At 40.8% G+C, this 26,122-nt stretch overlaps 1 protein-coding gene across 4 annotated transcripts; it reads right to left on the bottom strand.

Annotated features, from left to right (window-relative positions):
• Positions 1-4,819: 4,819 nt before the first annotated feature.
• Positions 4,820-25,652, bottom strand: LCA5 (lebercilin LCA5). 4 transcript variants are annotated; one of them, XM_079970445.1, is made up of 9 exons: positions 25,437-25,652; positions 20,539-20,658; positions 17,087-17,469; positions 15,568-16,097; positions 13,888-14,025; positions 12,598-12,694; positions 11,486-11,634; positions 9,946-10,078; positions 4,820-8,522 (listed from the first exon to the last, which is right to left on the bottom strand). In XM_079970445.1, the coding sequence occupies exons 3-9, from the start codon at positions 17,280-17,282 to the stop codon at positions 7,717-7,719; spliced, it is 2,049 nt and encodes a 682-aa protein (XP_079826571.1). In that variant the 5' UTR covers positions 17,283-17,469; positions 20,539-20,658; positions 25,437-25,652; the 3' UTR covers positions 4,820-7,716. The 4 variants fall into 4 exon arrangements, with proteins under 4 accessions (XP_079826571.1, XP_079826574.1, XP_079826573.1 ...); XM_079970448.1 differs by having other exon boundaries at positions 17,087-17,283; XM_079970447.1 differs by lacking the exon at positions 25,437-25,652 and adding an exon at positions 24,861-24,979.
• Between the last annotated feature and the right edge of the window lie 470 nt (positions 25,653-26,122).

Raw genomic sequence — 26,122 nt, 5'->3', positions numbered from 1 at the left:
ACATTCTTGAGAGTACCTTAGTCTTAGGCTCTAACAGTTCCGTTTCTAACTTCGATTTTTCCACCTGGAATCCTAAGTTTAAAAACTTCTTTAATCTGAGCATAATGTAACCAATCTCGCACTTTGTCTTTCATTTTCTCCTGACTCTGCAATTTCCAATTATCTCCATCTTTTTCTAATATTTCCCAATACTTCGGCCATTTGGCCTCCATATTGAGTCTTTTCCGGGCCTTAGCTTCCAATGGTGAAAGCCACCTTGGAGTTTTGTTTTCCAATAAGTCTTTGTATTTTGTCCAGACATTAAACACTGCTTTTCTGACAATATGGTTCTTGAAATTCTTATTGATCTTAACCTTGTCATACCATAAATATGCATGCCAACCAAACGCATTGTCAAAACCTTCCAGATCTAGTACATCAGTGTCTTCGAGAAGCAGCCAATCTTTCAACCAGCAAAAAGCTGCTGATTCATAGTACAGCCTTAAGTCTGGCAGGGCAAAGCCCCCTCTTTCTTTCGCATCAGTTAATATCTTAAACTTAATTCTGGGCTTTTTGCCCTGCCAGACAAATTTAGAAATATCTCTCTGCCACTTCCGGAAACACTCTGTTTTGTCTACAATCTGTAATGTTTGAAATAAGAAAAGCATTTTCGGCAATACATTCATCTTTACAGCAGCAATTCGGCCTAACAAGGAAAGTTTCAATCTTGTCCAACTTTCTAAGTCTCTCTTAATTTCTGCCCAGCATTTCTCATAATTATCTTTAAATAGACTCAGATTTTTTGCTGTTATATTTACCCCTAGGTATTTTACTTTTTTAACCACGTTCAACTCTGTCTCTTTCTGAAACCGTTCTGACTCTGTAACTGTCAAGTTTTTCCCCAATACCTTAGTTTTCTGCTTATTTAACTTAAATCCCGCTACCCGACCAAACTCTTGAATTAATTGTAATACTTTTTTCGTGTTAGATTCTGGCTCCTGAAGGGTCAAAACTAGATCATCTGCAAACGCTTTAAGTTTATATTGTTTCGCTCCGACCTGAATACCTTCCACCAGCCGGTCCCCTCTGATCATGTTCAAGAGCACCTCCAGAACAGAAATAAATAACAGTGGGGAAATCGGGCAGCCTTGTCGTGTTCCTTTTTCAATTTTGAACTCTTCAGTAATCACATTGTTAACTATCAGTTTAGCCTTTTGTTCTGAATAAATTGCATCAATCCCGTTCCCAAAACTCCGTCCCACCCCCATCCCTTCCAAATTTCCCTTCATAAATTTCCAAGAAATATTATCAAAGGCTTTCTCCGCATCTATAAAAATTAAAACTGCTTTTGTGTTGATATTTGTTTGCAAAAGTTCCAAAATGTCAATTATGTTCCTTGTGTTAGCAAACAAATGTCTTCCTGGGAGAAAGCCTGCCTGGTCTTTGTGAATTACCTGATTCAAGACTTTTTTAAATCTACTGGCTAATATGTCTGCAGATATTTTGTAATCCACGTTTAGGAGGGAGATGGGGCGGTAGTTCTTAAGTTGAGTCTTTTCAGTTTCCGATTTGGGTATCAATGTGATAAAAGCTTCTTTCCACGATTCCGGCGCCTTTTTCCCCTCCAAAATTTCGTTGCTAACCTCCAGCATTGGTTGTATCAAATAATCTTTCAATGTCTTATAATACTTGGAGGTTAGTCCATCTGGCCCTGGAGATTTGCCCAATTGCATATTCTGAATAGCTTGTTCAATCTCTTGTCGTGTTATTTTAGAGTTCAAGATTACTCTATTTTCTTGTGACAATTTTGGTAATCCATTCTTTTTCAAAAATTCTTTTTCAAAAGATAGGAGGGCATTAGGACCCTTCTCTCACTATGTTAGATTTTTCCCTAATCTATTGCTCAAATTATTTTTTGACATTTGGAATTTATATTTTTCAGTGTGCGTGTGGGAAGTCTAAATAGTTCTTCCGTATCTAAAAAGCTGATTTTATTTTTTAATTGTAAGAACGCTTTTGTCTCATGGCCCAAGTCACTGGCAACACCACCTTGGTGTGTTTTGATGGCCACAACAACTATTTGCAGTTGAACAATCTGCAAAGAGAACTTATGATGTGATGAGCAAGATTTAAGTATGCAATCTTTGGTGACAAGGGGATGTTCCATATAGTACCAAGAGAAACTATGTATTTTCTGAAATAACACTATAGTGCAGGGATGGACTTTGGCATTTCAAATTTCAGTGGCACCTTGTGCAAGGCCAAAATTCAGCACCCCCTACCTCATCCCTTCTGTTCTGCTTAATTCAGTACATCATAGTAGTAATGCCCTGCAGCACCCCCTAGATGGACTGGGCCTCAAATATTACCGGATATATTTTAAAGAGCAATACAATGAATGTTTTAATGAGCATTGTGGACATTTTTCACTCTGGCAAAGAAGTGGAAATTGGCCCTAAGGAAGAAGCCTAGCAAAAGTGAGAACTCTATGTATGAATGACATAACATTTGATAGACCACTAGCGATTGCATTTTTTAGAGGTCCACGAGACATGACATAATGCATGCCTAATTTTTAAAAACCGTGCTCTCTCTTTTTTTAAGACTACATACACTCTAAATATTTAGCCAAGCAAGCTAAATCTTCCTCATATCAGCAGTTTGTACAACTCTATGGAAGTAAAATAGTGCCCTCTAAAGGAATTCTGTTTGACTACAGTTGATTAAATAGCTTTTTCCATTCCAATTCCTTGTCCAGGAAAATAACAGTCATAAGCTAGAAACTAGAAAGAGGCACCATTATGGAAAATATTCCAGATCATTGCAAGTTGGTGGAATGAAATAGACTCTCCTCAACATTTAACCAGTCATATAGTTACTAAGATGTGCAATTTATTTAAAGGAAATAAAAGATGAGCTTCACACAGCCATTGGCAATTCATTCATTTTTAGGGAATGCTTTATTCCCCAAACGACTTATTTTTTGTCACCAGAAATTCTGATGAGTTATCAGAATGGGAGGTGGTTGGTGGAGAGTTCTGATGCCAGAGTGGGGTGCATAAAGTTGTGCCTCAAAATCACATACTCTTTGAATATGTAAGCAATTTTTTTTTGGCCAAGATGTCATTTAAACAAACCATTTATTTATAGAGTTGTGGTAGTTAAAAGTGACTCTGCAACTGCACCCTTTGTTATGAGGCCTGGTTAACTGAGCTGCTGCACCTTTGTTATGAAGAACAAGTCTGCAACCACTTGGGTATGTATTTGTAGGCTTGAGTTTGTCTCTTTACTTTACAGGTCAGCCTTCTCTAACAATAATCAAAAAGCTACCCACATGACGATTCCAAGAAGACACCCATCACCACCCTCTAGGATCTGCACTCCAAACGGAATGAAACTCAAGAAGAGTGAACATCAAACAGGTCTTTGAATCAAATCACAAATGCACTAGTGTAGAAAACTCACCATCCTGCTGGGATAGCTCAGTTGGTAGAGCATGAGACTCTTGATCTCAGGCTCATGGGTTCGAGCCCCATGATGGGCAAAAGATTCGGGGTCCCTTCCAACTCTACAATTCCACGATTCTGTGAAACATTTAATAAGATCTGTTAACCCTTATTGGAATCTGCAAACATTGCTTAGTACATACAGGTCCTGACACATGTGCAAGGACACCCGCACTGTCCTTTTTATACAAGGCCAAATGTCTAGTCCACCGCTAGCAGCAGTTTGAACTTTATTGGGAAGGAGATTTTCTTATGGATTGTTCCCAGTGCAGGATTTCCCACAGACGCATTTCTCATTGGAATAACTTGGGTACCACTCTCCCACAACTAGGGTAGTGTAAGCATATTTTAACTGGCGGAGCCAACAGTTGCTGTTAGCATTCATTTTGCAAAGGCTTTGATAAAAATTAGATATGGAAATGGTAAAGCTAAAAAAACAAAAAGCTCAATATAAATACCTACTTCTTTCTAAATATATGTACCATTGAGAGCTATATTAACGCAAAACAAATATGTGGATGGATTTCTCATGCAAACTGCAGTTAATCAAATCTACTGTGTGTATCCTAGCAACATGCTAGTAGCCAGCTGACAATAGTACTGAAGGATGGCTTGCTTTTTTTGTACAGATATCACTTAGATTTTATTACTGACTGAAAGAAATAATTTTATTGGATGAAGGATACATTTGGCCTGGAGAAAAACGGAAGTTTCTATGTTCTGTGCCTCTTAGAAGCTTTGTGTTAGGAATAAAGGGGGTCAGTAAAAGTGAAAGGATATTTTCTTCTAATAAGTAAATTAGAATAAGCCATTAGGAAAATGAACAAAATATGGCACGTGCCTATTTCAGAAGTCAGAATTTTGACTTTTGAGAGATATGCTATGTTGGCATTTTATGCATGTACAGCAGCACAATTCTTTTCATACCTCTGCAACCAACTGGTATCCCATGTGTGGTGAAAGGAATCTTTACATGCTTTTTCAGTGAAAAATGGTTTCATTAGTAAAATTAAAAGATGTCAGAGACAGAAATGTACAGGAGGGCATCAGCGTTGGAAGTAGAATGTTGGTGTTTCATACTGTTTCAGCCTGATCACATAGGACTGTTATTATGTAAAGTCTTAACGTAACCCACCCCAAACTTTGAATAAGGTGGGAAAGGTATGGAGAGGTCTAAACACTTTTTTCTTTTTCTTTTTTTTGGAAATAGATATGATCTACACAAACCCATCACAGAAATATTTTAATATAAATCATTCTGTTAAAAAAAACACCCAAGCATTGTTCCAAGGTAGAACTTTTGACACAAAATATAAAGTTATAAAAACAAATTAAACATTACATAATAAATAGATATTAAAAATCAGTACAGATGGTAATATTTTTATAGCATTAGCTCTAAAACATTCTTTTAAAATACATACTATAGTCTTCTGAATCATAAAAATGCTTTGTTTTATATTACAAGAAAAAACATTATCGCCCTTTAGTGTTGCATTAGAAATGCAAAAGGTTTTCAGTGCTAAGAAGCTCCCTCTCGAGGCTACAGGCCACACATCAGCTGTTGGGACCCTGAAGCTGCTGCACAAGGGGGTGCCAACAGATGACATGTGGAAGACCACAGCGAAACACTTGTCAAAAGTTCCCACCAGCTCTCACAGGCGGATCACAAACAAATGTCAGGAAGGACTTACAACGTGTGCTGAGATTCCGACTGGAAACTTTGAAATGGTCAAGCTCCATCTATATCGCAGAGCAGAATACTAAAATCAAACCTCCACAATAGCTATTTGCGCTGCCCCAAAAATCTGCTGTGGTCTTTTCCACAAGGTTTCAAAAAGCCTGGCAACTAAACTAGTAGCTGAGGAGATTGGCAAAAACCGGAGGGTACTTTGGAGCTGTACGGACCCACGACTTGAGTCAAGCAAAGATGGCATCTCTAAAAAATCCAGGTTAGCCAGCAAAAACGAAAATGGCAACTGGTAGCTACATAGCGTAATAGCCATGAACCAAATGGACAGTTACTGTTTCTGACTGTGGAATTGTTTCCTAATTTGATTCTGTAGCAAATGATAGTGTTTTTCTTCTTTGCACTGCCTTTAACCTCATTCTAGAACACCAGTATTCCTTTCGTCTGTCTGTGAGCACTTACTCAATATCTCTTGCCCCAACAAAGTCACTGACAGCTTGAGTTATCTGTTTAGATGGATGCATGCAAGGGGAGCGGGGCCACAGAGGCACCTAGTTTTAGTCCCTGTCCCTCTCTCCTACTCAACAGTTGCCATCAGAGGCTGAAGCATCCTCCTTATCATCGCTCGGAGACTCAACTGCAAGTGCTCATAAACCCTCTGACAGGCCTAAGGAGGTCAAAAGCTTTAGGGTGGCAGAGTTCTACATGCACACCAAAGTGAACAGGCTATTTTTCATCTCTCAACAGCTTTTTGCACTTTATGTGGATCTGACCCAACTCAACTATGTTCTCTAGATTGGGACAATTGTCTATAGCCAAAATAAAAACAGCCCCAAAAGGTGACGTTGGTGCTTTGCTTTAGCTGGACAATAGTGCAAGTCCAACAGATGTATTTAAGTTGAGATCTGGACTACTGCTAACCAATTCTTTTGCTGATGTTTTTAGATTGCTTCCTATTCAAAATGTTCCATATAAGTAGTATGAACGGAGCATTTTACACAACCAAAGAACTGCAATTAAAACTAAGTGACACAGCCAAATGTACATTTTTACCAGCCATAGCACTAGATCTTCCTAAGTCTCATATAAACATTACATTAAAGTTTTGAAAGTGAACAAAAACTAAGTATTAAAACAAATCCCATTTATTTGCTCAAATATTATAGTATTTTCCATTATGGCATTGCAGGCTAACCGCCTGCTGATGGAAAGGAATCTGTTAGAAAGAGGACAGAAGCAATTTTCAGCAGTCACTTGTACCCCTTTCAGTGCCATCCTGAAGTCTGCTCCAGGGGGGTTGGAGGATGCCCTGGAACAGATTTAGAAGGAGAGCTGTGTACTGTACAAGAGAAGTGGACTGCAAATAATTGCCTTCCTTCCAGTTCCATTGACTAATTCTCTTCCATCCTCCGACAGCCACCACTGGATATCACATCAGGCATTATTTAATAAATCCACTAAGAACAACTGCACAAGGTTGTGTCGGACAAGTCCACTTCATTAAGTGGACTGTGCTCATGGCTGCAATCTACAGCCCATTTACAACAGAGAAGGCTTGTTAATGGGATTGGTGTGATATGCTGGAGTGTGGCTGATGACAAATTAAGCAAGTGCTAGGTTAACCTAAAATGTGGCAACACTTTTTCACTTCACCATGAAACCATTTTCTCATACGCATTCCAACAGGTGGTGAGAAATTACGAAATTATCTAGAGTCCCATCAAGTCCTACATTCTATCTGACTGAATGACAAAATCAGATTCCCTTCTATTATAAGAAAAATAGCATCGGTATTGCTTTTCTCAATATTTAGGCTTATTATGCAAGACCAGATGAACTAGCTGATTGGTTGAAAAGTCATAATATGCCATCTCCTTTGAATTGTTCTCATTTCTTAGTTCAACAAAATGTTTGCATTTAACCTCTGCTGTATTGAAACTATACTACTTGGGAGACTCCCCATAGCAGAGACTCCCTTCCCTGATGGTACAGGGGGAGGATTAAAATTGCCCTCAGAACTGGTTAAAGTCATTTGTAGCCCTAGAGAAACAATTTTAAGAAGAGTAGTGATGGAAACTACTTTATTACTTTGGGGGGGGGGGGGGAGAAAGGAATTTCAGCTATTTCTTTTTGTGGCCACATGCAAAATGTATCGCTAATGATGTCACGCAGAAGCACCCTGACTCACTGTGCCACCAAGCTGTGTACATTTAAAACTGAAGGATGGAAAATATCTAGAGAAAATAGGGAGATTATTATGAAGGTGGGCGGGCAGAGAATACTGAATAGACTGGGTAGGATTGTGCTAAGAAACCCAACAGATTGGTATACCTATATCAGTCACCACTTTCAATTGCTTAGGGCACCCTAGATAAAAAAGCTGCGTTCTTGATGACACATCAGGCTACATATCCCATTTCCCCCCACGTATATATTTTCAGTCACTTCATATTTATAACGATATCTGAAAAGTTTAAAAAACTATAAATAGCGCATTAAATACATGTACTCTTTACACGTATGGACTTTTGCAGAATATAATCATTGCAACAGTACTTCCTCAATCTCGTCTTCCAAGTAATCAAAAGCCTTCACTGCTGGTCTGCTTGCTGTGTGCTGCAGTCGGTGCCTTTTGGGATTGAAGTTTTTCCCTTCACTGAAGAAAAGATCGCCATCGTCTTTTACATTGACCGTAGAGCCTTTATCCTGGAAACCATTGTTTGGGCCGCTGTCTTGTCGGAAAGTACCCAAATCATTTTTCTTAGGTGGAGTGATGGTATTGGCACCGCTTCCAAACAGCTGCTCCATTAAGTTGGCCTTTTTATCTCTCTTCGTGTGGAGACCCAAGTCTTCCTTAGTGGGTTCGTCAAGGAAGTCACTTTTTTGATTAGCCCAACTTGGCCTCCCTGATACTTTCCCAAAAGAAGGTACATAGCAACCAAATGTCAAATTGCTGCTTGGGCTTGTGGTCTCTATATTTTGCTGTTTCTGGATTTCTCCTTTCGTAGCCGTATTGTGCTGGCCATATTCCAGAAAACCATTGAATAATTTCTCAGTTGCTTCTGAGCTCTGGTACGGCCTCTTACTTTTTTCCAAGGAATATGGTATAGTTGCCGTCTCCGAAGTGTGCTCCTGTGAAGTAACTTTTATATTGATCTGTGTTTCCTTGTCAATTTCATACATCTTAGAAAGCAGAATTGCCTTCCGTCTTTCCTCTTCTTCGCTTTCATTATTTTGCATCCCATTTCCCAAACTATATATGTCTGTCTCCATTTTTGCTTTTTCTTCTTTTTCCGGCAGAAGACTATTTTCCCTCTTTTTTCTCTCAAATTCTTCCTTCTCCCATTCTGTGGGTTAAAGCATCAACAACATTGACTTAGAATGATATATTATTATGTAAGTCACCTTTGTGAATGACTTACAATGAAAAACATTCTTGGTTTCTAAATAACCCAAGGCATACTTGCTTATTTTACAGAATTCCATTCCCCTTTGAGTTCAAACAATTATATAAAGCTCAGTGTTGACTGATGTTGTCACCATCAAGCTTTTGCAAATGATCTACAACTATCCCTACAACTCCGGGATGAGGAGCCTGTGGCCCTGCAGAAATTGTTGGACTCCAACTCCCAACATCTCTGACCTTTGTCAATGCTGGTTGGGGCTGATGAGAGTTCAGAGTCCAAATGCAAAAGAACTCCATTTACTCTGTAGTCTGTGAACCAGGTGAAATACTATTTCCACTTGAAAACTTAACAGCATATAAAGCTCACACCCCCCCAGCTCTACTTTTTTACTGGAGTTTTGGTCGATTTTTGAGAATTGTGCAGTGAGATTGGAACCCCATGTTTAGTTAAACATGCTTGAGCCCATGTGCCATGACACAGCAGGTATGGGGAACATACGTGGGCTTCACCATGCCTGATAGCCTCCCACAACCAATAATTGGCACTTGGTTCTGCATACATTTCTCAAGTTTGACTTCAGTGGCATTGTACACGCATAAACTGAAAACTGGAGCAAAATTGTTCCACAAATGCAGTGACCCAGACTGTGTTGGTACTGAAACAGCTCACCTGTCACTGTTGAAAAAAACATCTCTCCACAATGCACAAAAAACACAAGTTTCCTGTACTGAAGCTTAACACTACCCTTTCTAAAGGGAAATATAATTCCAAAGGACAATTCTTGTATGAAATGAAAAAACAAAATGTTAATGGCATGTTTATTTACCTTTTTGCACTCCTTTAAATAAATGCAGAAGATGAGAACTCAGTATAATCTGAGAAGGAACAGGGCTAAAAAAATGTGTGAGCAGAATGACTTCTGCTGGTACAATAGGGCTCCCACCTCCTTGTATGTACTCAGTGTTGTCCACAAATCTACCTCAAAGAATAGATCAGAACAGATTTGGAAGGTATGCAGGGGGCGGGGGGAGGAAAAACAAGCCCCACTGCATGGCGTATGTTGTTCCGCCCGCAAAGAGGACTATTTTGAACACAGCCCATAATCTTTTCACAAGCAGCACAGCCAATAAATACTAAGAATCACACGTTTTATTTTCTTCAAGAAAAATAAAATTTCCTATGCTTACTAACATGAAGTCTTTCACATATGAATTAATATCCTGCCTACTAAAAGAAAGCGCAATCATGTACATGTTTACTCAGAGTAAGCAGTAAGTCTTATTCAGTTCACAGAGCCTTACTTCCAAGTGAAAAGTGGATAGGATGGCAGCCTCCGGTTGCAAATTTAAGTGCATTTTCTTACCATCTCTTAGTTTCTTGGCTCTCTCTTCCAATGCCTGCAGTTCTTGATCACTTTTCAGTCTTTCCTCTCTTTCTCTGCTCTGCTCTTCCTTGAAGCGTTCTGTTTGTTCTTTCCAGTCTTTAATTGACTGTTCCTGAAGGAAGTTTTAAATATAGAATTGAAGGGGGGGGGGAATATAACATCACATTCTTCCTGTTGTTCCATCTGTGTAGGCGTGCCTGATCAAACAGTACCCCCTCCCTTGTGTGCCCTTGCAAAACCAATTTTTAGGGCACGGGAGGAGAGGGGAGAAGCCCCACTGAGCAAGCGGAAGTCCTTGTGCAGGGCTTCCGTTGACAGGTCTGGTTAGGTGAATGCTGCCTGAAGGATTATTTTTTTAAATAGATATCTGGAAAAGGATATGCTATAGCCAGTCGATTCAATGGCATTATATTAATTTCCACTAATGGAAACTTTGGCATCATATCATAGCTGCACAGAGCCTGATCCTCAAAACAAATAAAAGACATCACAGGGGAAACAGTTAAGAAACAGACTGTTCAACTTTTCCCCAAACCTACTGTTTCTTCAGGGCAAATCCTCCACTCACTTACCACTGGACGTGCTCACAACACTAATTTCTATCTTTATATACCACTGTAGCATCAAAATATACAGCAGTGGTATTTTTAAAACATAAAACAGCTCCAGCTCATTGCTCCTGGAGTCAGTTTTGAAAGGAGAATTCAAACACTGACATGGTACACTTAAGGGCCTATGGAAAAAAGAGATGGGACAGTCTCTCTTTCCTTTTCTGTTCTCTAATATGCAGTGTGCTCTGTCCATCCCCTTTTGCTTCCCCACCCATGTTCTCCTCCATCCCACAGTACAACATCCTGAAGGCAGCGATAACATTTTCAGTATCTGGATCACACATGAAAATGGTTTTTTGGGGGTGGGGGGGTGGGGGGGCAAAAACCCGTGAACTCCAGGGCATTTCTTCAGCAACAAGGCAGAGGATTATATCTAATCCAAACATTCAATTATTATTATTCTCCCCCATCAGTGTAAGGGTACTGAATGCACAACCCACAGGCCGGATGAGCTCCCTCACTGCACAAGGCTTTTAAAGTGGTCAGCCAGCTCCAATCTTCCTTCTTCAGCTCAGTGCTGGGCAGAGAGCAGAGGTTTAAACATGTTCTCTGAGCCCAGTGATGGGATGGAGATGAGTGTGGTATGTGCATGAGAGAGAGGCCTCTGTGCCTACGTGTGTGTGAAGGAAAATGTATGCTCTGAGCTGTATGCGTAGGGCATGTCTATGAGAGGGCACAGCTCCTTTTGGCCATGTCCACCACTAGCAGGTGACCCTTGGAGACTGGACCAATCCTGAATTTGTCCTTTACACTGTTTGGGAGTCCTCTCATTAACAAACTCATACTTTCAGTCTGCGTTACCTTCACCCCAGGTACAAAGGATAACAAGGCTCATTTTCAACCACGCTTTAGGAACTTATCCTTATTGCACTGGGAACAGTGATTTGCAGAATGCGGGCTAAACTCACCATTCTGAGATGTGCATCATCTTCCTTTTCCTCTGGTATTCCATCAGAAATAAAGTCTGGTGGTTGAGGAAATTCTACTGGAGAAGAGCATCCAGTAGTCTGGACTCCTTTTGTTATCTGTACTTCTCGTTTAGTATTCTTATTAGAAGCTGTAAATAGATGAATGCTCAATTCACATCACTTTTAAAATAGATTAATTTTAAACAGTCTAACATGAAGGCCCGTGTTTCCTTAGTCATCTGAAAGTCTTAAACATATACAGTCATACCTTGGAAGTAGAACGGAATCCATTCCGGAAGTCCGTTCGACTTCCAAAACGTTTGGAAACCAAAGCGCAGCTTCTGATTGGCTGCAGGAAGTTCCTGCAGCCAATCGGAAGCCACGGAAGCCCTGTCAGACATCTGGGTCCAAAGAACGTTCACAAACTGGAACACTCACTTCCAGGTTTGCAGCGTTTGGGAGCCAAAACATCCAAGTTCCAGGGCGTTTGAGATCCAAGGTACAACTGTACTAACCTGAGAGTCAGGCGTCTGTCTGTGGAATAAGGGGAGCAATTTTCAAGTACACCCCCCTCTCCCAAAAATCTGCTGTAGAGTGTTGGGGGACCCTCCAGGGCAGATGAAGGGTTTTGCAGGGAGAAGGAGGAATCACCAAAAGTTGGTTCTCTCACTGTTCCACTGATGGAAGCCTTAGCTGAGCAACACCACTGGATACAACTCAAAGCCCACATATTAGAAAATGTATAATGGAATTTGGAGCTATAAAGGGGAAAAGTTACATATCTTTGGAGGCTAGTTTTCATTCCCTATCAAAACCAATGTATTCAAAACTCAAACCTCTTGATGTGTCAGCCCATCTCATTCATTACCATACTAGACTTCATTCTTCTTTTAAGTATATTCTTGCCATACAATGACATTCATTGAATTTTTAATTGTGCCACTTCAGGATAAATATCATTTTGATTAATAAAAAGGTAAACATTGAAAGGATAAATTGTGGGGTCAAAATTCCAGAAATACTGGAGGCGTTGATCATTATTGACTTATATGACCCCTGAAACTCAGCTTGTCCAGTAGATTTGCTTATAAAACTTTCCAGAAAGCGTTTACCTTTTTTCCTTGGTGCAGAATCAACATCTTTTTTGGGTGAAACTTTTAACATCCGATTAGCATATATATTTTTTGCATCCAGTTCTCTTTCTTTTTCCTAATAAAAAAATGTGAATTGTCAAAAGGCTAATCAGAAACACTTTTTCACTTTCCTTGTTTTACAAAATTTCTAGATACAATCTTCAAAAAAGTTATGTACTAAAAATATTTGCTTTTCAGCGTCTATAACAATTATTTTGCAAGTCTTGCTTTACAATGTACTTTACCTCCTGACATACAATGAAGACACAACTGGAGGTGTAAAATGAGCAAATTTGCCTATAAAGGACAATACAGCAACAACAATTTGTACCCTACCCAACTGTTTGGGTTGCCCTAGCCACTCTGGGTGGCTTCCAACATATATAAAAGCGTAACAAAACATTAAACATTAAAACGTCCCCATACAGGGCTGCCTTCAGATGTCTTCTAAAGGTAGTATAGCTACTTGTCTCCTTGACATCTGATGGGAGAGCATTCAGTAATAATAATAATATTATTCTTATTTTATTTTACATAATTTTATTTATGTAGCACTAGCCAAAGTATTATTGTTGATGCAACTTCTGATCCAAGCCATGTTGAAACGACAACATTCATCTTGCAATATGTTTGCTTCAATGAAGAAACATACAACTATGAAAGACAAGAATGCTTTTAGGAATTCACTCACTGCAGCCCCCTAACAGGAGTTGCCACTGCAAACTTATTCACTCAACACTTGAGAAACACTCAAATCCTGTTCATGAATGCTGCAGTCACAGTTATGACAATGGAAGTCACATGAGCAGGGTGCATAATGACACACAAACACTTCCGTGGAATAGCTTTTCTCCATGTGCTTGGGTAGAATGCATGCTGCTGAGCAATGCTCCGAAGCAGTGACTTTTTTTTTTAGCACAGTACAGCAACTTTATAATCTCTTTAGCTGTAGTCCCCAGTCTGTGTCCGACACCCACTGGAGTGCCCAGGCAGATTCTCTACAACCAACTGCAGCTCATTTAGACTGCCATTACTGTGGAGTCCTTGAAAAAACTAACTTCGCCTGGACAGGCATATTCTGTGCTGTGGGGTGTTTTGGAATATATATCACATTATTCAAATGCATAACCATGCCATCCATTTGGTTAAAGCTCAAAATACTACCATGGTGCAGTCCCGATGCAACTCCTGGGCCACCAGTGGGTCTATCTTGGTCCTGGAAAATCATGTGCTAAGGCTGTTCTATTCAAGAAAAGTTGCAGTTTTTACCTTTAATTTTTGACCTAGCCGTTGGACTTCCTCTTGGAGAACTTTATTTTCTTCTTGGGCATCACATAATTTCTTTTTCTCAGAATGCAACTGTCTTTGGAAACTACTATTACTGAGGTCAAGGTTCTTCTCCAAGTCCTACGATTGAATATATCAGAAATATCAATTTCTCCAAATGTCTGTTAATTTTCCAAACTTGGACAACATGAAATAATTATTTAACAAGAGAGGGGTGCCACTGTGACAGGTTCTTGGTTGTCAACCCTTGGGCACAGGACCTTCCTCAACACCAATCTTCATGGTGGTGCAAGGAATCTTGCCCATTTATTTTACAAATTGGTATGTTATTTCATTTTACTTATATTTTATTTATCTCGACATTTTCATCCTACTTTCCTATGAGAAAAATCAAACTCAAGGCAGCTTATGCATAAAAATATAGAACAAAAGGGAAAAAATCCTGACAATGAAATGAAACAAACTATCAACAGTAATTTAATCATCATCATAAACAGCTTCATAAAAAGCAGCAGCAGGAAACCAACATATCTTCAAAGACTTTGTTCATCCCATTAATTAAGCTTTTGTAAAATTATACTTTGTTTAAATCTTTAATTCAACAACTAAGGTCAGATCCAAAGGTGCCATTCTGTTCATCGAAGGGGCACTTTCATGAATGGAAGGGACCTTTGATTCAGTAGAGGGATCTACAGAGGGAAGGTGGGGAGGCAATTTTAGCCAGCTGCCCATCCTCCATGGTGTTCCAGAGGACTCCAAACCCAGAGAAAGTTTTTTTTTGGGGGGGGGCAAGAGGACACAAGGATGGGGGAGATGGACAACTGGCAAAAAAAATATGCCTCTCTGTCTTCCAGTAGCAAGCAATGGGTGAGTCACATCATGAGGGGAACTCTGCTCACAGGATCTTACGATCTAACCCAGTAAATAAAATGGAAAGATGGATAAAGAGGTTCCCTTTATCTATTATGCAGTCCTATACATACATACCTACTTACTTACTTTATTGATTTATATTTAGAAGTAAATCCCACTGAATACACCGGAATATTATTCCCAGGTAAGTACATATAGGAATGCAGTCGTTGAGATTTCAAGACGTTGTGAATAACAACAGCATTAATGATTGGTGGAGCATAATTATTGGTGAAATTAGCATTTACTATATTTACCATATATACTTCTGTATATAAGCCAACTTTTTCAGCACATTTTTTATGTTGAAAAAGCCCCCCTTGGCTTATACTCGAGTGAGGGTTCCACCTAAGCGCATTTCCGACAGTGGCAAAGGTGGAGGAGGAGGAACAAGCAGCCCAAAAGGAGCCCTTGTTCTTCCTCCGCCGCTGCCGCCACCAGCCTCTGCCTCTCAGCAGCACCCTAGGAAGGCAGGGCGACAGGAGGGGCTGGGCAGGGAGAGGTTTGTGGTGTGGTGAACCAGCTTATACTCGTGTCAACAAGTTTTCCAATTTTTTTGTGGTAAAATTAGGTGCCTCGGCTTATACTGGGGTATATACAGTATTTCTACATTGCATTTCTTTTCCCCACTCTCTGCTATACTTTTGCCAACAACGGCTTGGCTATTTCTATATATGCAATCCTATACAATGAGAAATTTATTAAGAATGATAAGAAGTAGTTTGAGTGTCGTCGTCCCCCGTCCCCTACCTTAATTCTCTTCTCAGTGTCATCCAGCCTGTTTTCTGCTAAAGCCAGCTTCTTAGCCAGCTCATCGCGTTCCGGGAGGTGCCTGTCTTCAGCAAGCCTTCTCAATTTTTGCAAGTTGCTTTTGGCCTTGTACAGCTCCTCCTCCGAAGCCCGGAGTTTCCGCTCTGTCGTTTGTTCTCTTTCTTGAGATCGTCTCAAGCGCTCCCTCAGTATCCTCATCTCGTCACTGTGCCGTGCCAGGAGCTGAGAGATTTCGTTTTCGGTGTCCTCAAACTTATGCAGGGCTTTCTCGTGCCTGTACTGAAGACGCTTGAGCGCCCTGTTCTCTTTCTGAAGCTCATCGAGCTTGACATGCAGTTCCGTCAGCTCATTACGGAGCTCGTTGATTTTCAGCAACCTGGCAGAAAGAACTCTTTTTGTAACTAGGCTAATATCTTTGGCAGGAGACTCCCTGTTGAGGCTCTGGGAGCGAAACCCCCATCGGATCCCTCTTTTGCTGGGCGCATATTTAGAGGCAATTTGCTTAGTGCCTGCAACAAAAGAAGATGTTGGTGTTACAATGAAAATCAACAACCCACTGCTATACTTCTAAGACACACAAGAGCTCTCCTTGCAGGCATGTTATAGGCATGTCCCTTAGTAACTGGCAACAAAAGTTCTGTACCACTTCTAAGACATTAAACACATAATTTCAGCTCTATTTCCAGAGAAAAGGATAGCTGTATAGCAAAACTGGTTTAGCAAACTTTGAATATTACTTCTGGAGATCTATTTTAAAGGAAGGTGTTTTGATCCCAGCAAATCACCTCAAGAGTGGGTAATATGGTAATATCCTACTGTTGTGCCTCTACTGATGGAAGGTGAAGGAGGCAGTTTTCAGAGATTTGTCCAGCCAGCCCCCCCCCCGGCACTTAGCTCCCCAAATCTGCTCCAAAGTCCTCCAACTTTCTAGAGAAGATACTGGGCGAGCGGGGTTGGATTGCAGGGGAGAAGGGAATCGCCAAAAATTGCCTCCCTCTTGGTTCTCCCGTCAGATACCTTCCAACAGCAGAGAAGCACCAAATGGATTCTACACAGCCACAGCCAGAGGCTGGCTGCTCAAGAGAGCACAACAACTGAGCAAGTCAGACCAAAAACTGTGTAGTGGAAAGGAAGGAGAACGGTGCCAGAACAGCTCTGTGAAGCAAGTGGGTCAGTCTTTTGAGCAAATGCCTCAGCAAAACGAGGGAAGAATTAGGTTTCAATTGCTCATTTAGAAGTTGTGGAACTACAGGATCCCCCCCCCCGCCACTGACAGAAAACTCTTTTCTTTTTCATTCTTATTAAAAATAAAAACAACTTTTTATAAATCTATAATATAAAAAATAGACTATAAATAATAGAGCACTGTTTGACCTACAGTCATATATATAATTTCTATGCTTACACAAGAAGGAAAGGTTCAGCAAAACTTATTTTACTTTCGCATATGTTTAGGATTGCAGTTTAGCTTAGAAATCGTATTTTACCTACCACTTACCTTGGTAATGTGCGAGGCTTTTCAAAGTCTGTGATTTGCTGCTTTTTTCTCCAGCGTTTGTAGACTGAGTGCTTATCGTTGGCGAATGGTCAGAGCCGTGAGATGACTCGTCATCAGAATAGTAAGAGTTACTGCTTTTATCACTGTCTGATTTTCTGTTGGGTCCAGAATCGAGACTCCTTCCTCTCTCCCCCATTCTAAATAAAAATAATGTTCAAGACCTTTCCTCAAGGAATATTCATCTTGCCAGAGGACGGCTCACAGAGTCACAGTGGAAGTGCTGGCTGGCTGCTTGCCAATTCATCATTACCCTACATTCAGAAGGAGAGTTGCCGCCTCTCCCTTTGGCAGTCAGTAGTTTTGTTCAGAATGTATGTTTGTTTCTGAATTCAGAGAGGGGAATGGAAGTGATTTAGCGTTTCATTTTGTAACTTTTTAAAAATTATTTTTAATTTATTTATTTATTAGAATTAAATACTGCCCTTCATCATAAGATCTCAGGGTGGTTCACAAGATAAAAATACAAGGTAAAGGCACAAATACATAGTTAAAACAAAAGCAACAAAACAACAACCTACCTGCCACAAACACATATTTATAACAGATAAAATAATTTGCAAAAAAGTAGCTAACTATTTCTGCATCCAACACTGAAATTAGTGCTTGTGTGTATCAGAGAAGTGCAGTTTTGGCTTGTTCATTAAAAGCTGCTGTCAAATATGTACACTTTTGACATTCTTGGTAACATGGCAGAGGAGACAAAAAAAGATTAGAAAGTGTTTGAAGTAGTGCATTACATCACTTGAAAACAAAATAATTTAAAAGGTATGGTATCTGGATTGTTTAAATAAATAAGGAAACAAACAAGGAAACCAGAGCAGAAGAACCCATCTGTTCATCAACCATTATTTTATAAAAATTGAAAGTACGGTGGTTTGATTTCAGAATAATCAAACATTTTCAAGCTCTACATAAGCTACTATTTAAGATTGTGGTAATCAGATATTTTTATATTTTGAATACTTTCCCTACCATTATAATAGCAAACGTATCAACAACAACAACAAAAGGTGAATATAGACCAGGGCTGGGGCCTTGCTATACGTTGCTGGACTACAATTCCCATCTTCCCCCAGTCCAGCAGCAGCAGGAGGGCTACAGGTTCCCCAGACCTGGTTGAAATCAAGCATTTGTTTCTTACAATTGCCAGTGATCTGTAGAGAGATCACAAGCCAGGCCTGCAGGTGATGGTTTTGTCCTGTATGTTATCAGTGTATGGCACCTTGGAATATGGTGTTAGGATTTTTATCCATCCGTGCAGCTCCAGCAGTGGCACTATGTTTGTGTATATCACGTGAGGGTCTGAGAGAGCGTGAGACAGGAAGTCTGAGTACTGTTGGAGTACAGTGGTACCTCAGGTTAAGAACGTAATTCATTCTGGAGGTCCATTCTTAACCTGAAACTGTTCTTAACCTGAAGCACCACTTTAGCTAATGGGTCCTCCTGCTGCCGCTGTGCCGCCAGAGCACGATTTCTGTTCGTATCCTGAAGCAAAGTTCTTAACCCGAGGTACTATTTCTGGGTTAGCGGAGTCTGTAACCTGAAGCGTATGTAACCTGATGCGTATGTAACCCGAGGTTCCACTGTACTGTTGGAAGTTAGTTTCACTTCTGTTCTGGTGCTCAAAGAGCACAGACGTGCTGATGGATTCTCTGTATATAGACTGTAAAATAAAGTAGTTTAAAGGACAAGAAGAAGAAGAGGAGGAGGAGGAGGAGTTTGGATTTGATATCCCGCTTTATCACTACCCGAAGGAGTCTCAAAGCGGCTAACATTTTCCTTTCCCTTCCTCCCCCCACAACAAACAGTCTGAGGTGAGTGGGGCTGAGAGACTTCAAAGAAGTGTGACTAGGCCAAGGTCACCCAGCAGCTGCATGTGGAGGAGCGGAGACGCGAACCCGGTTCACCAGATTACGAGTCTACCGCTCTTAACCACTACACCACACTGGCTCTCTCACCACACTAGAGCTACTGATTGACCCTTTATTCTGCTATGAGATGCCAGAAGACGAGTGTGCTCCTCTCAGGAGGGAGGGGTCGCTTATCACCGGTCTCTCTGGACTGAGGGAGATTTATAGCCAAAGTGTGACCACCCGAGAGATGCCCCCGGAGTCTTGGCGTGTTTCCAACATATGGAGGCTTCATTTAGCTATTGTGGCTAACAGCTGTCACCTGATTTCTCCTAAACTTGTCCAATACGTTTAAAAAGCTGCCTAAGATCATGGAAAGCACCAGGAGCCTGGGTTTGGGCATCATCAGGCTTGTGGGATGCAGCTCCCAGGACAACATGGTGAGGAAGAGGAGGAGCAAAGTGGGAACTTTGGTACAGTGTGCATCAGCATTCTGCTCCTTCACGTTAGGCCGTAGTTAAACATTAACTATAGTTATGTGAAATAATTATTTCCCAGGGTAGGCTCAGGTGTTAAACTCTGAAGAAATGGAGCAGGGGTTTGATTCATTATAAGCAGCTTCCTATGTCCATGCATAGGGACGCAGGTGGCGCTGTGGGTAAAAGCCTCAGTGCCTAGGGCTTGCTGATCGAAAGGTCGGGGGTTCGAATCCCTGCGGCGGGGTGCGCTCCCGTTGCTTGGTCCCAGCGCCTGCCAACCTAGCAGTTCGAAAGCACCCCCGGGTGCAAGTAGATAAATAGGGACCGCTTACTAGCGGGAAGGTAAACGGCGTTTCCATGTGCGGCTCTGGCTCACCAGAGCAGCGATGTCGCGCTGGCCACGTGACCCGGAAGTGTCTCCGGACAGCGCTGGCCCCTGGCCTCTTAAGTGAGATGGGCGCACCAACCCCAGAGTCTGGCAAGACTGGCCTGTACGGGCAGGGGTACCTTTACCTTTACCTATGTCCATGCATTATTTTTTAAAAAAATGTACCTTGCTTTTCACCATGTAGGTCTCAAAGTGGCTTACAACAACAAAAGAACACAAATTTTAAAAAAACAAATTAACCCTCCCAAATTCAAAATCTTCTACTTGATCCACCAACTTGATTCAGCCCTAAATTCCTGTGGGGCCTGTAGAATGCCTTCCCATCAGATGTCAAGGAGGTAAGTACCTATACTGTACAGCCTTTAGAAGACATCTGAAGGCAGCCCTGTATAGGGAAGCTTTTTAATGTTTAATGTTTCATTATGTTTTTGTATATGCTGGAAGCCATCCAGAGTGCCTGGGGCAACCCAGTCAGATGGGTGGGGTACAATGATGATGATGATGATGATGATAAAATGTCTCTATATTGTTCAAGATCTTATTTAAAAACTTTGTCATTTGAACAAAATGATTCAGAAGCTTGTAGGAAAGGAACTCTAGCCTATTAATCATTTTAGTAACCATTCTACAAAATTTCACTGAGTCTTCTAATGAAATCAACCTCAAAATACTTACAGCTGTCTGAACCTATAACTTTATGAGTCCTTTCTCTTCATAACTTTATTCCTTTGGATAGAAGTAGGATCTCCCACGTGGCTCCTGGGTCACTCACCCTCAAGGGCTTATTTTCATTCCCTAGGGCAAGAGGATTCAAAGTTCCTATTGTTATGAACTCCTTAACTAGCGTTCCATTCATTTCCACAGATGTGAACCATCTCATGCTACACATGACCCTAGCCTGTAACTGCAGGAGTCACCTTTCTAGCCTCCCACACGTTCTGGCTATGATCCAGAAACCATTTAATCACTAAAATCCCACTGAAGTCCTTGGAACTACTCCAGAATATGTAGTTTGATTAGTCCAACCTCTGTGCTTTTTCAGTGGAATTTTGATAAGAAACACTTATTAGGGAAAACAAAGTGGTAGAAACTAGAATGTCCTTCTCAGTGAGTATATTATGCAGAAAAGAATAGGCAGAGGTTTTAGTTTTAATACGTTATTGGTGTTTTCATTGAAAAGAAGCATTTTTTCCAATATGAGAAACACATTTTAATCTAATTAGATGAATATCCACACTCCTGTATATAAATACAGTATGCCTTGTTCAGCTGATATGGTAAGATTATAATGAATTAAACTGAATTTTCTAATGCAGTTTGAGAGGCTACAGAAATAGGCAATAAGTATCTCCAAGCAAATTTAAAAGTACTCTTCTTAGTTCAAACACATTGATTAGTATTTTCCCCAACATTTACATACTCAAAGGGCGGAAAATGATTAAAATAATAAGAACCATTAAATGTAGCATCAATGAAACAAAAAATAAATAAATAAAATGTCACCTGTGACTGGAGAAGCCTTTGGAAACAAAGATATAGATGAGAATATTATGATAGCTAAGGAAAGGTTTTGAATAGTACTAGGACAATCTTGCATTTCCCCATTCTCCTTATTACTTAAGCTTGTGATTGATTTTAATTTGGGGGTGGGGTTACAAATGAAATCTTTAGCTTGAAAATTATGCTGGCAGCAAGATCTGTGTAACTGAAAGACTAAATTAAGATGCAATCAGTTATAGGTAGAAAAGAAAGTGATTGATATTGGGGGGCATTTAATATATGCATATTTTACTACTGAACTATTTGATCAGACATATTATTCTACTTTGGCTACCCTGATGACTGTATATGTATATGTATTTGTATATGTATACATACAAACACACCATATATGGTCAATGTGGAAATTAAACTGAACCGAGTATTAAATGTTAAAAAGAAAATCACCAGCTGTCAGAATATTACAGCTGACAGAAAATGCTATGATGAAAATACATATTTCCAATCCACTGCTGTGCTCCCACATAATTTTGCTATTTTCGCTACATTTTTTCAAAGGGAAACATACAGAAAAATATAACATCAAGGAAATTAGTCTCAAGAGAAGTTATTAACAAAGTAGTCCAAGTGATATTTTGTCAAAGTATCCTTCTAGTCCTAAGGCTTAAGAGCACTGCAGAACAAACAGGAGCAGAGAATCCAAAACCAACAGCAACACATAACAAAACAAACACTGCTGTTACACAACTGTGGCGTTACAGGCATATTTACCAGTGTAAATGGTCAAATCAGTAAAAGGGTCTTTGAGGGTCCTTGCCAACTCAATACAATTGTGGATTTTATAAATTAGGAACAGGTTTCTTTTCCGTCTGAAATCCAGAATATTATCTGCCAAGTTTTGCCCAGCTTGGTACCCTGCCAACTTGTAAGCAATTTCATCATCCTAAAGAAGTACTGTTCATTTTAGAGGCTAATGAATTGCTTTGAAATTTGAGTTACTTCAGCAAGTATGAGGACTTTTATAATTAAGAAACTTCTTGGTCCATTGCCTTTAACTATCACGGAACACTTTCATTTAATTATGAAGTCATTTTAATTTCAGCACACGCAAGTTAAATCCTCAAGGTTATCTGCATTTCCTTGGCAATTTCGATAACATTGTTCAAAATTCCAGTCATTTACAGACTTACTTGCAAGTAATATGCATGTACTGAAATTAAGTCTATAGAAGTAACAACAGTACAATATAGTTAATAAAAGCCATGAAGGGCTATTTTTGGCCTTATTAAACTAATATCTCCATTTTCCTCATGGGTTTCATTTTCTAATGCATGTTCACAGGTACAGAGAACATGAGGCACTCCAAGTCTCTTCCTTAAGGAAGTTGCAGTACAGGATGTCAATGATGAACAAAGCTGACTTGTAACTTTACTCTGTTTACTTGAAAGTAATTCCCACTACATTCAATTGAACTTATTTCTTAACAAGTATGCTTAGAATCACAGTCTCAGCCTGCAATTCTGACCCATCAAAAATCAATGCCTCCTCCCCAGCTGAGGATTTCGGATGTAACACTGTAATTCTCAGACTGTTACTCCAATGCAAACTTACAGTGGAGTTAAGTACTTAATTCGTTCCGGAGGTCCGTTCTTAACCTGAAACTGTTCTTAACCTGAAGCACCACTTTCGCTAATGGGGCCTTGTGCCGCCAGAGCACGATTTCTGCTCTCATCATGAAGCAAAGTTCTTAATCTGAAGTAATATTTCTGGGTTAGCGGAGTCTGTAACCTGAAGAGTCTGTAACCTGAAGCGTATGTAACCTGAGGTACCACTGCATTTCAGTGGGGCTTCAACTTGGCTTAACAGTATGAGGATTGGACGAATGGCACAAAGAATTCTTGCAGTGAGGTGCAGAATTATTTCATCACATCGAATAGTCACTAATGGCAGCGAGCGCATATGAGTGACCAAAGCAGAAACACCTCACATACAAAAATAATGGAAGAAAGGTCATTAGTGAATGCAAGCTAGGAACAAGACTGTGTTTTCCTGGAATAATTTGGGTGGGGAGCCAGCGGCCCTCCAGATGCTGCCCGACTCCACCTTCCATGAACCCCAGCCAACACAGCCAACAGTGAAGGACAATAGGAACTGTAGCCCACTGACATCTGGAGGGCCAAAGGTGATATAGGATTTGTCCTTTTTATTATTGTTGTTGGGTGAACATGCTTGAAAACTTTTTGTTTCATTTTATGTTTATTCTATGTATCTATTTTTTAATGTTTGACAAGTATTTTAATATTCTGCAACATATGTATACATACAGGCCAGTATCTGACAGTATTTGACAGAAGAAGATACGTTGCTTTATGGTAAATAAACAAGGGATTCATGGCATCATGGTCAACAATATAAAGAATCCACAGTTGTGAATCTAGTTACATGCTTCAACAAGAAAGTTCTGAAATGTTCAGAAAGTTCTAAATGCACAATTCCTTACATCAATACCAGTGAATCCAATCCAGTGAATCCAATCCATGTTTACTTGGAATTATGTGCCACTGTGTTCAGTTGGCCTTCCTCCTTAGCATATGTGCTTAGGATTGCAGCACAGGTGCCATAAATGTCTGCCTATGAATAGTTAACACATCTTCTCTCTATTATTTTCTGAATATAAAAAATAGTACAAGTAACCAGACCTCAAATAACTGTGCCGGCAAAAATGTACAGCTTCTATGTATTCTGGAGTACTGAACCGGGTGTACCTAATTGACCTGTCCACAAAGTAAAAAAAAAGTTATGAAAACAGGCAGGTTTTGTTTACCACAGCTTCTAGTTTTGGAATGGTGGGGGTGGAGTGGGCAGGGGTAGAAAGGTTTTACGTTCAGAGATTAAATGAAAACAGCCAAGCATTTTAGGCTATCTTAAAAACTAACAGTCTTCCCCTGAAAATCTTAAATGCACTTACAAGGGAGTAATGCCTATTGAACACAGTGGGAATTACGTCTGAATAAACATGCATAGTACTGCACTGTTATTGCGGTGAAAATTTTCATAAGCTAGAAATAGGATTTTGTGAACACTGCCCAAGCATTAAGTGTTATATGCTCAGTTGGCTTGTGCCAACTTGTGCACATAGAGATAAAAGAGTTGCAAACGTGGAGAACAGGAGGCCATGAAACACAAGAGATTCAACCCCCAGCCCTAATATATGCAAAATCAGAAATAAACAGTGCAATTCTATGCATGTCTACTTATGAAGGAAGTCCTGCTTCATTAAATGAAAATACTATCCACAGATCTCCAAGTTCCCAAAGGGGATGGAGATGTTGGTTTGTGGCAGCAAACAAAGAATAAACAAAGAGGCACCCTAAGGACCAGCAGACTTTACTATGGAAATAAGGACTGGCACCCACTTCACCAGATGCACTTCCAAATATTTATTTGTCTTCATCCCACATCTGATAGTTTGTGAAAGCACATATACTACAACAAACCTGTTAAGTTCTGGCGGCAGACGTGCGTTGTCCTCAGGCTTGTTGGTTCTACACTTTGTATTTTTATTTTTTTTTACCAGGACCTCAGGCTTTACCAGCCAGATATCAACGACCTGCAGCTTGGAATTCAAAGAGCAGGGTGCCTATGAGCATGTTAGGAGTCATGGGGTGCCTTTTCAGCACCAGAATTTGCACTTGGCTTGCTTTTTAGCTTTTCTTCTTCATTTTTGCAGCCTAATCCAGACAGTATATATACTCTCTGTGTGTGTGTGTGTAATTGAGTCAGAAACCTTTGCTTTCATCTACTGCAAAAAGATTTATTTCGCGCCCACTCGCACTAAGGTGCTTTAAGCCTTTGGGAAACATTTGAGGAAGAGGAAGAGAGGGAGGTGGGTGTTTTATAGGGATTTTTTGCGTTGTTGCTTTTGCTGTTGTTGTTGCACTGCTGCCTTCTGACAACACTCGGAGTTAGGAGGAGGAGGAGGAGGAGGAGGAGGAGAAGGGGGTTAATAATATATCCGAAGAGCAACAGGCGCAGCCAGCCCCCTCCCGCCCCTCGGCCCGCCCCGGCTTTACCTGCCTCCTCGACCCCCTTGCACGAGCCGGACGGTTGCCGAGGCTCAGCTTAAAGGGGCCGCGCCGCCGCCACCATCTCGCGCGTCCCGGGATATTTACAGCAGGTTCCAAGGTAACGGGGGATGAGGCGAGAAGGAAGGGGGCGGGACCAGGGCAGGAGGAGGAGGAGGAGGACCCGGAGCCCGATTATTTCCCCTCCCCCGATTGGCCGCCTTCCTTGCCAAAACCCTCGCTCGAAACCCCAATCGCCGCGTGCGATTGGGCCGGAAGGGGCGGGCCGAAGGAGAAGGCTCTAGGGAACCTTCCATTGGACCGAAGCTTGGAGCAGGTGAAGGTGCTGATTGGCTGCTGGGCCACTTGAGGCGGAAGCTCGCCGAACCCGACGGGAAGGAGAAGAGCAGCGGGGGTCGGGGAGCGTCCTATCCCAGCAGCTGGTTCCTGCGGTGCCGTAATAAGGCCGCAGTTCTGACCCCACTTACTTGGAAGTGAAACTCAGTAGGGCTTGCTTCTGAGTAGACACGGCCCACATTCACGCTATATGTTTAAAGTGCCGTGGTACCGCTGTAAGGAGCCATGGCTTCCCCCAGAGAAATATGGGAGCAATTCCTCTCCATGGGGAATTTTGGGAACTGTAGTTCTTCTGAGGAGAACAGGGGGTGTCTCATAAACCACTCTCTGCACCTCTG

The sequence above is a fragment of the Podarcis cretensis genome (assembly GCF_951804945.1).
Source record: "Podarcis cretensis genome assembly, chromosome: 3".
Lineage (NCBI taxonomy): Eukaryota > Metazoa > Chordata > Lepidosauria > Squamata > Lacertidae > Podarcis > Podarcis cretensis.
Note: the sequence above shows the minus strand (reverse complement) of the source record. Positions and strands in the feature narration are given on the sequence as shown.

Bases quoted from the DNA above. Each gene is read 5' to 3' on its own strand.
- LCA5 (XM_079970445.1), bottom strand. From the start codon at position 17,282: ATGGGGGAGAGAGGAAGGAGTCTCGATTCTGGACCCAACAGAAAATCA. The intron at 16,098-17,086 runs GTAAGTGGTAGG...CTTTTGTTGCAG, and splicing joins AAGCCTCGCACATTACCAAG to GCACTAAGCAAATTGCCTCT. The intron at 12,695-13,887 runs GTAAAAACTGCA...TTTTTTTATTAG, and splicing joins GGCTAGGTCAAAAATTAAAG to GAAAAAGAAAGAGAACTGGA.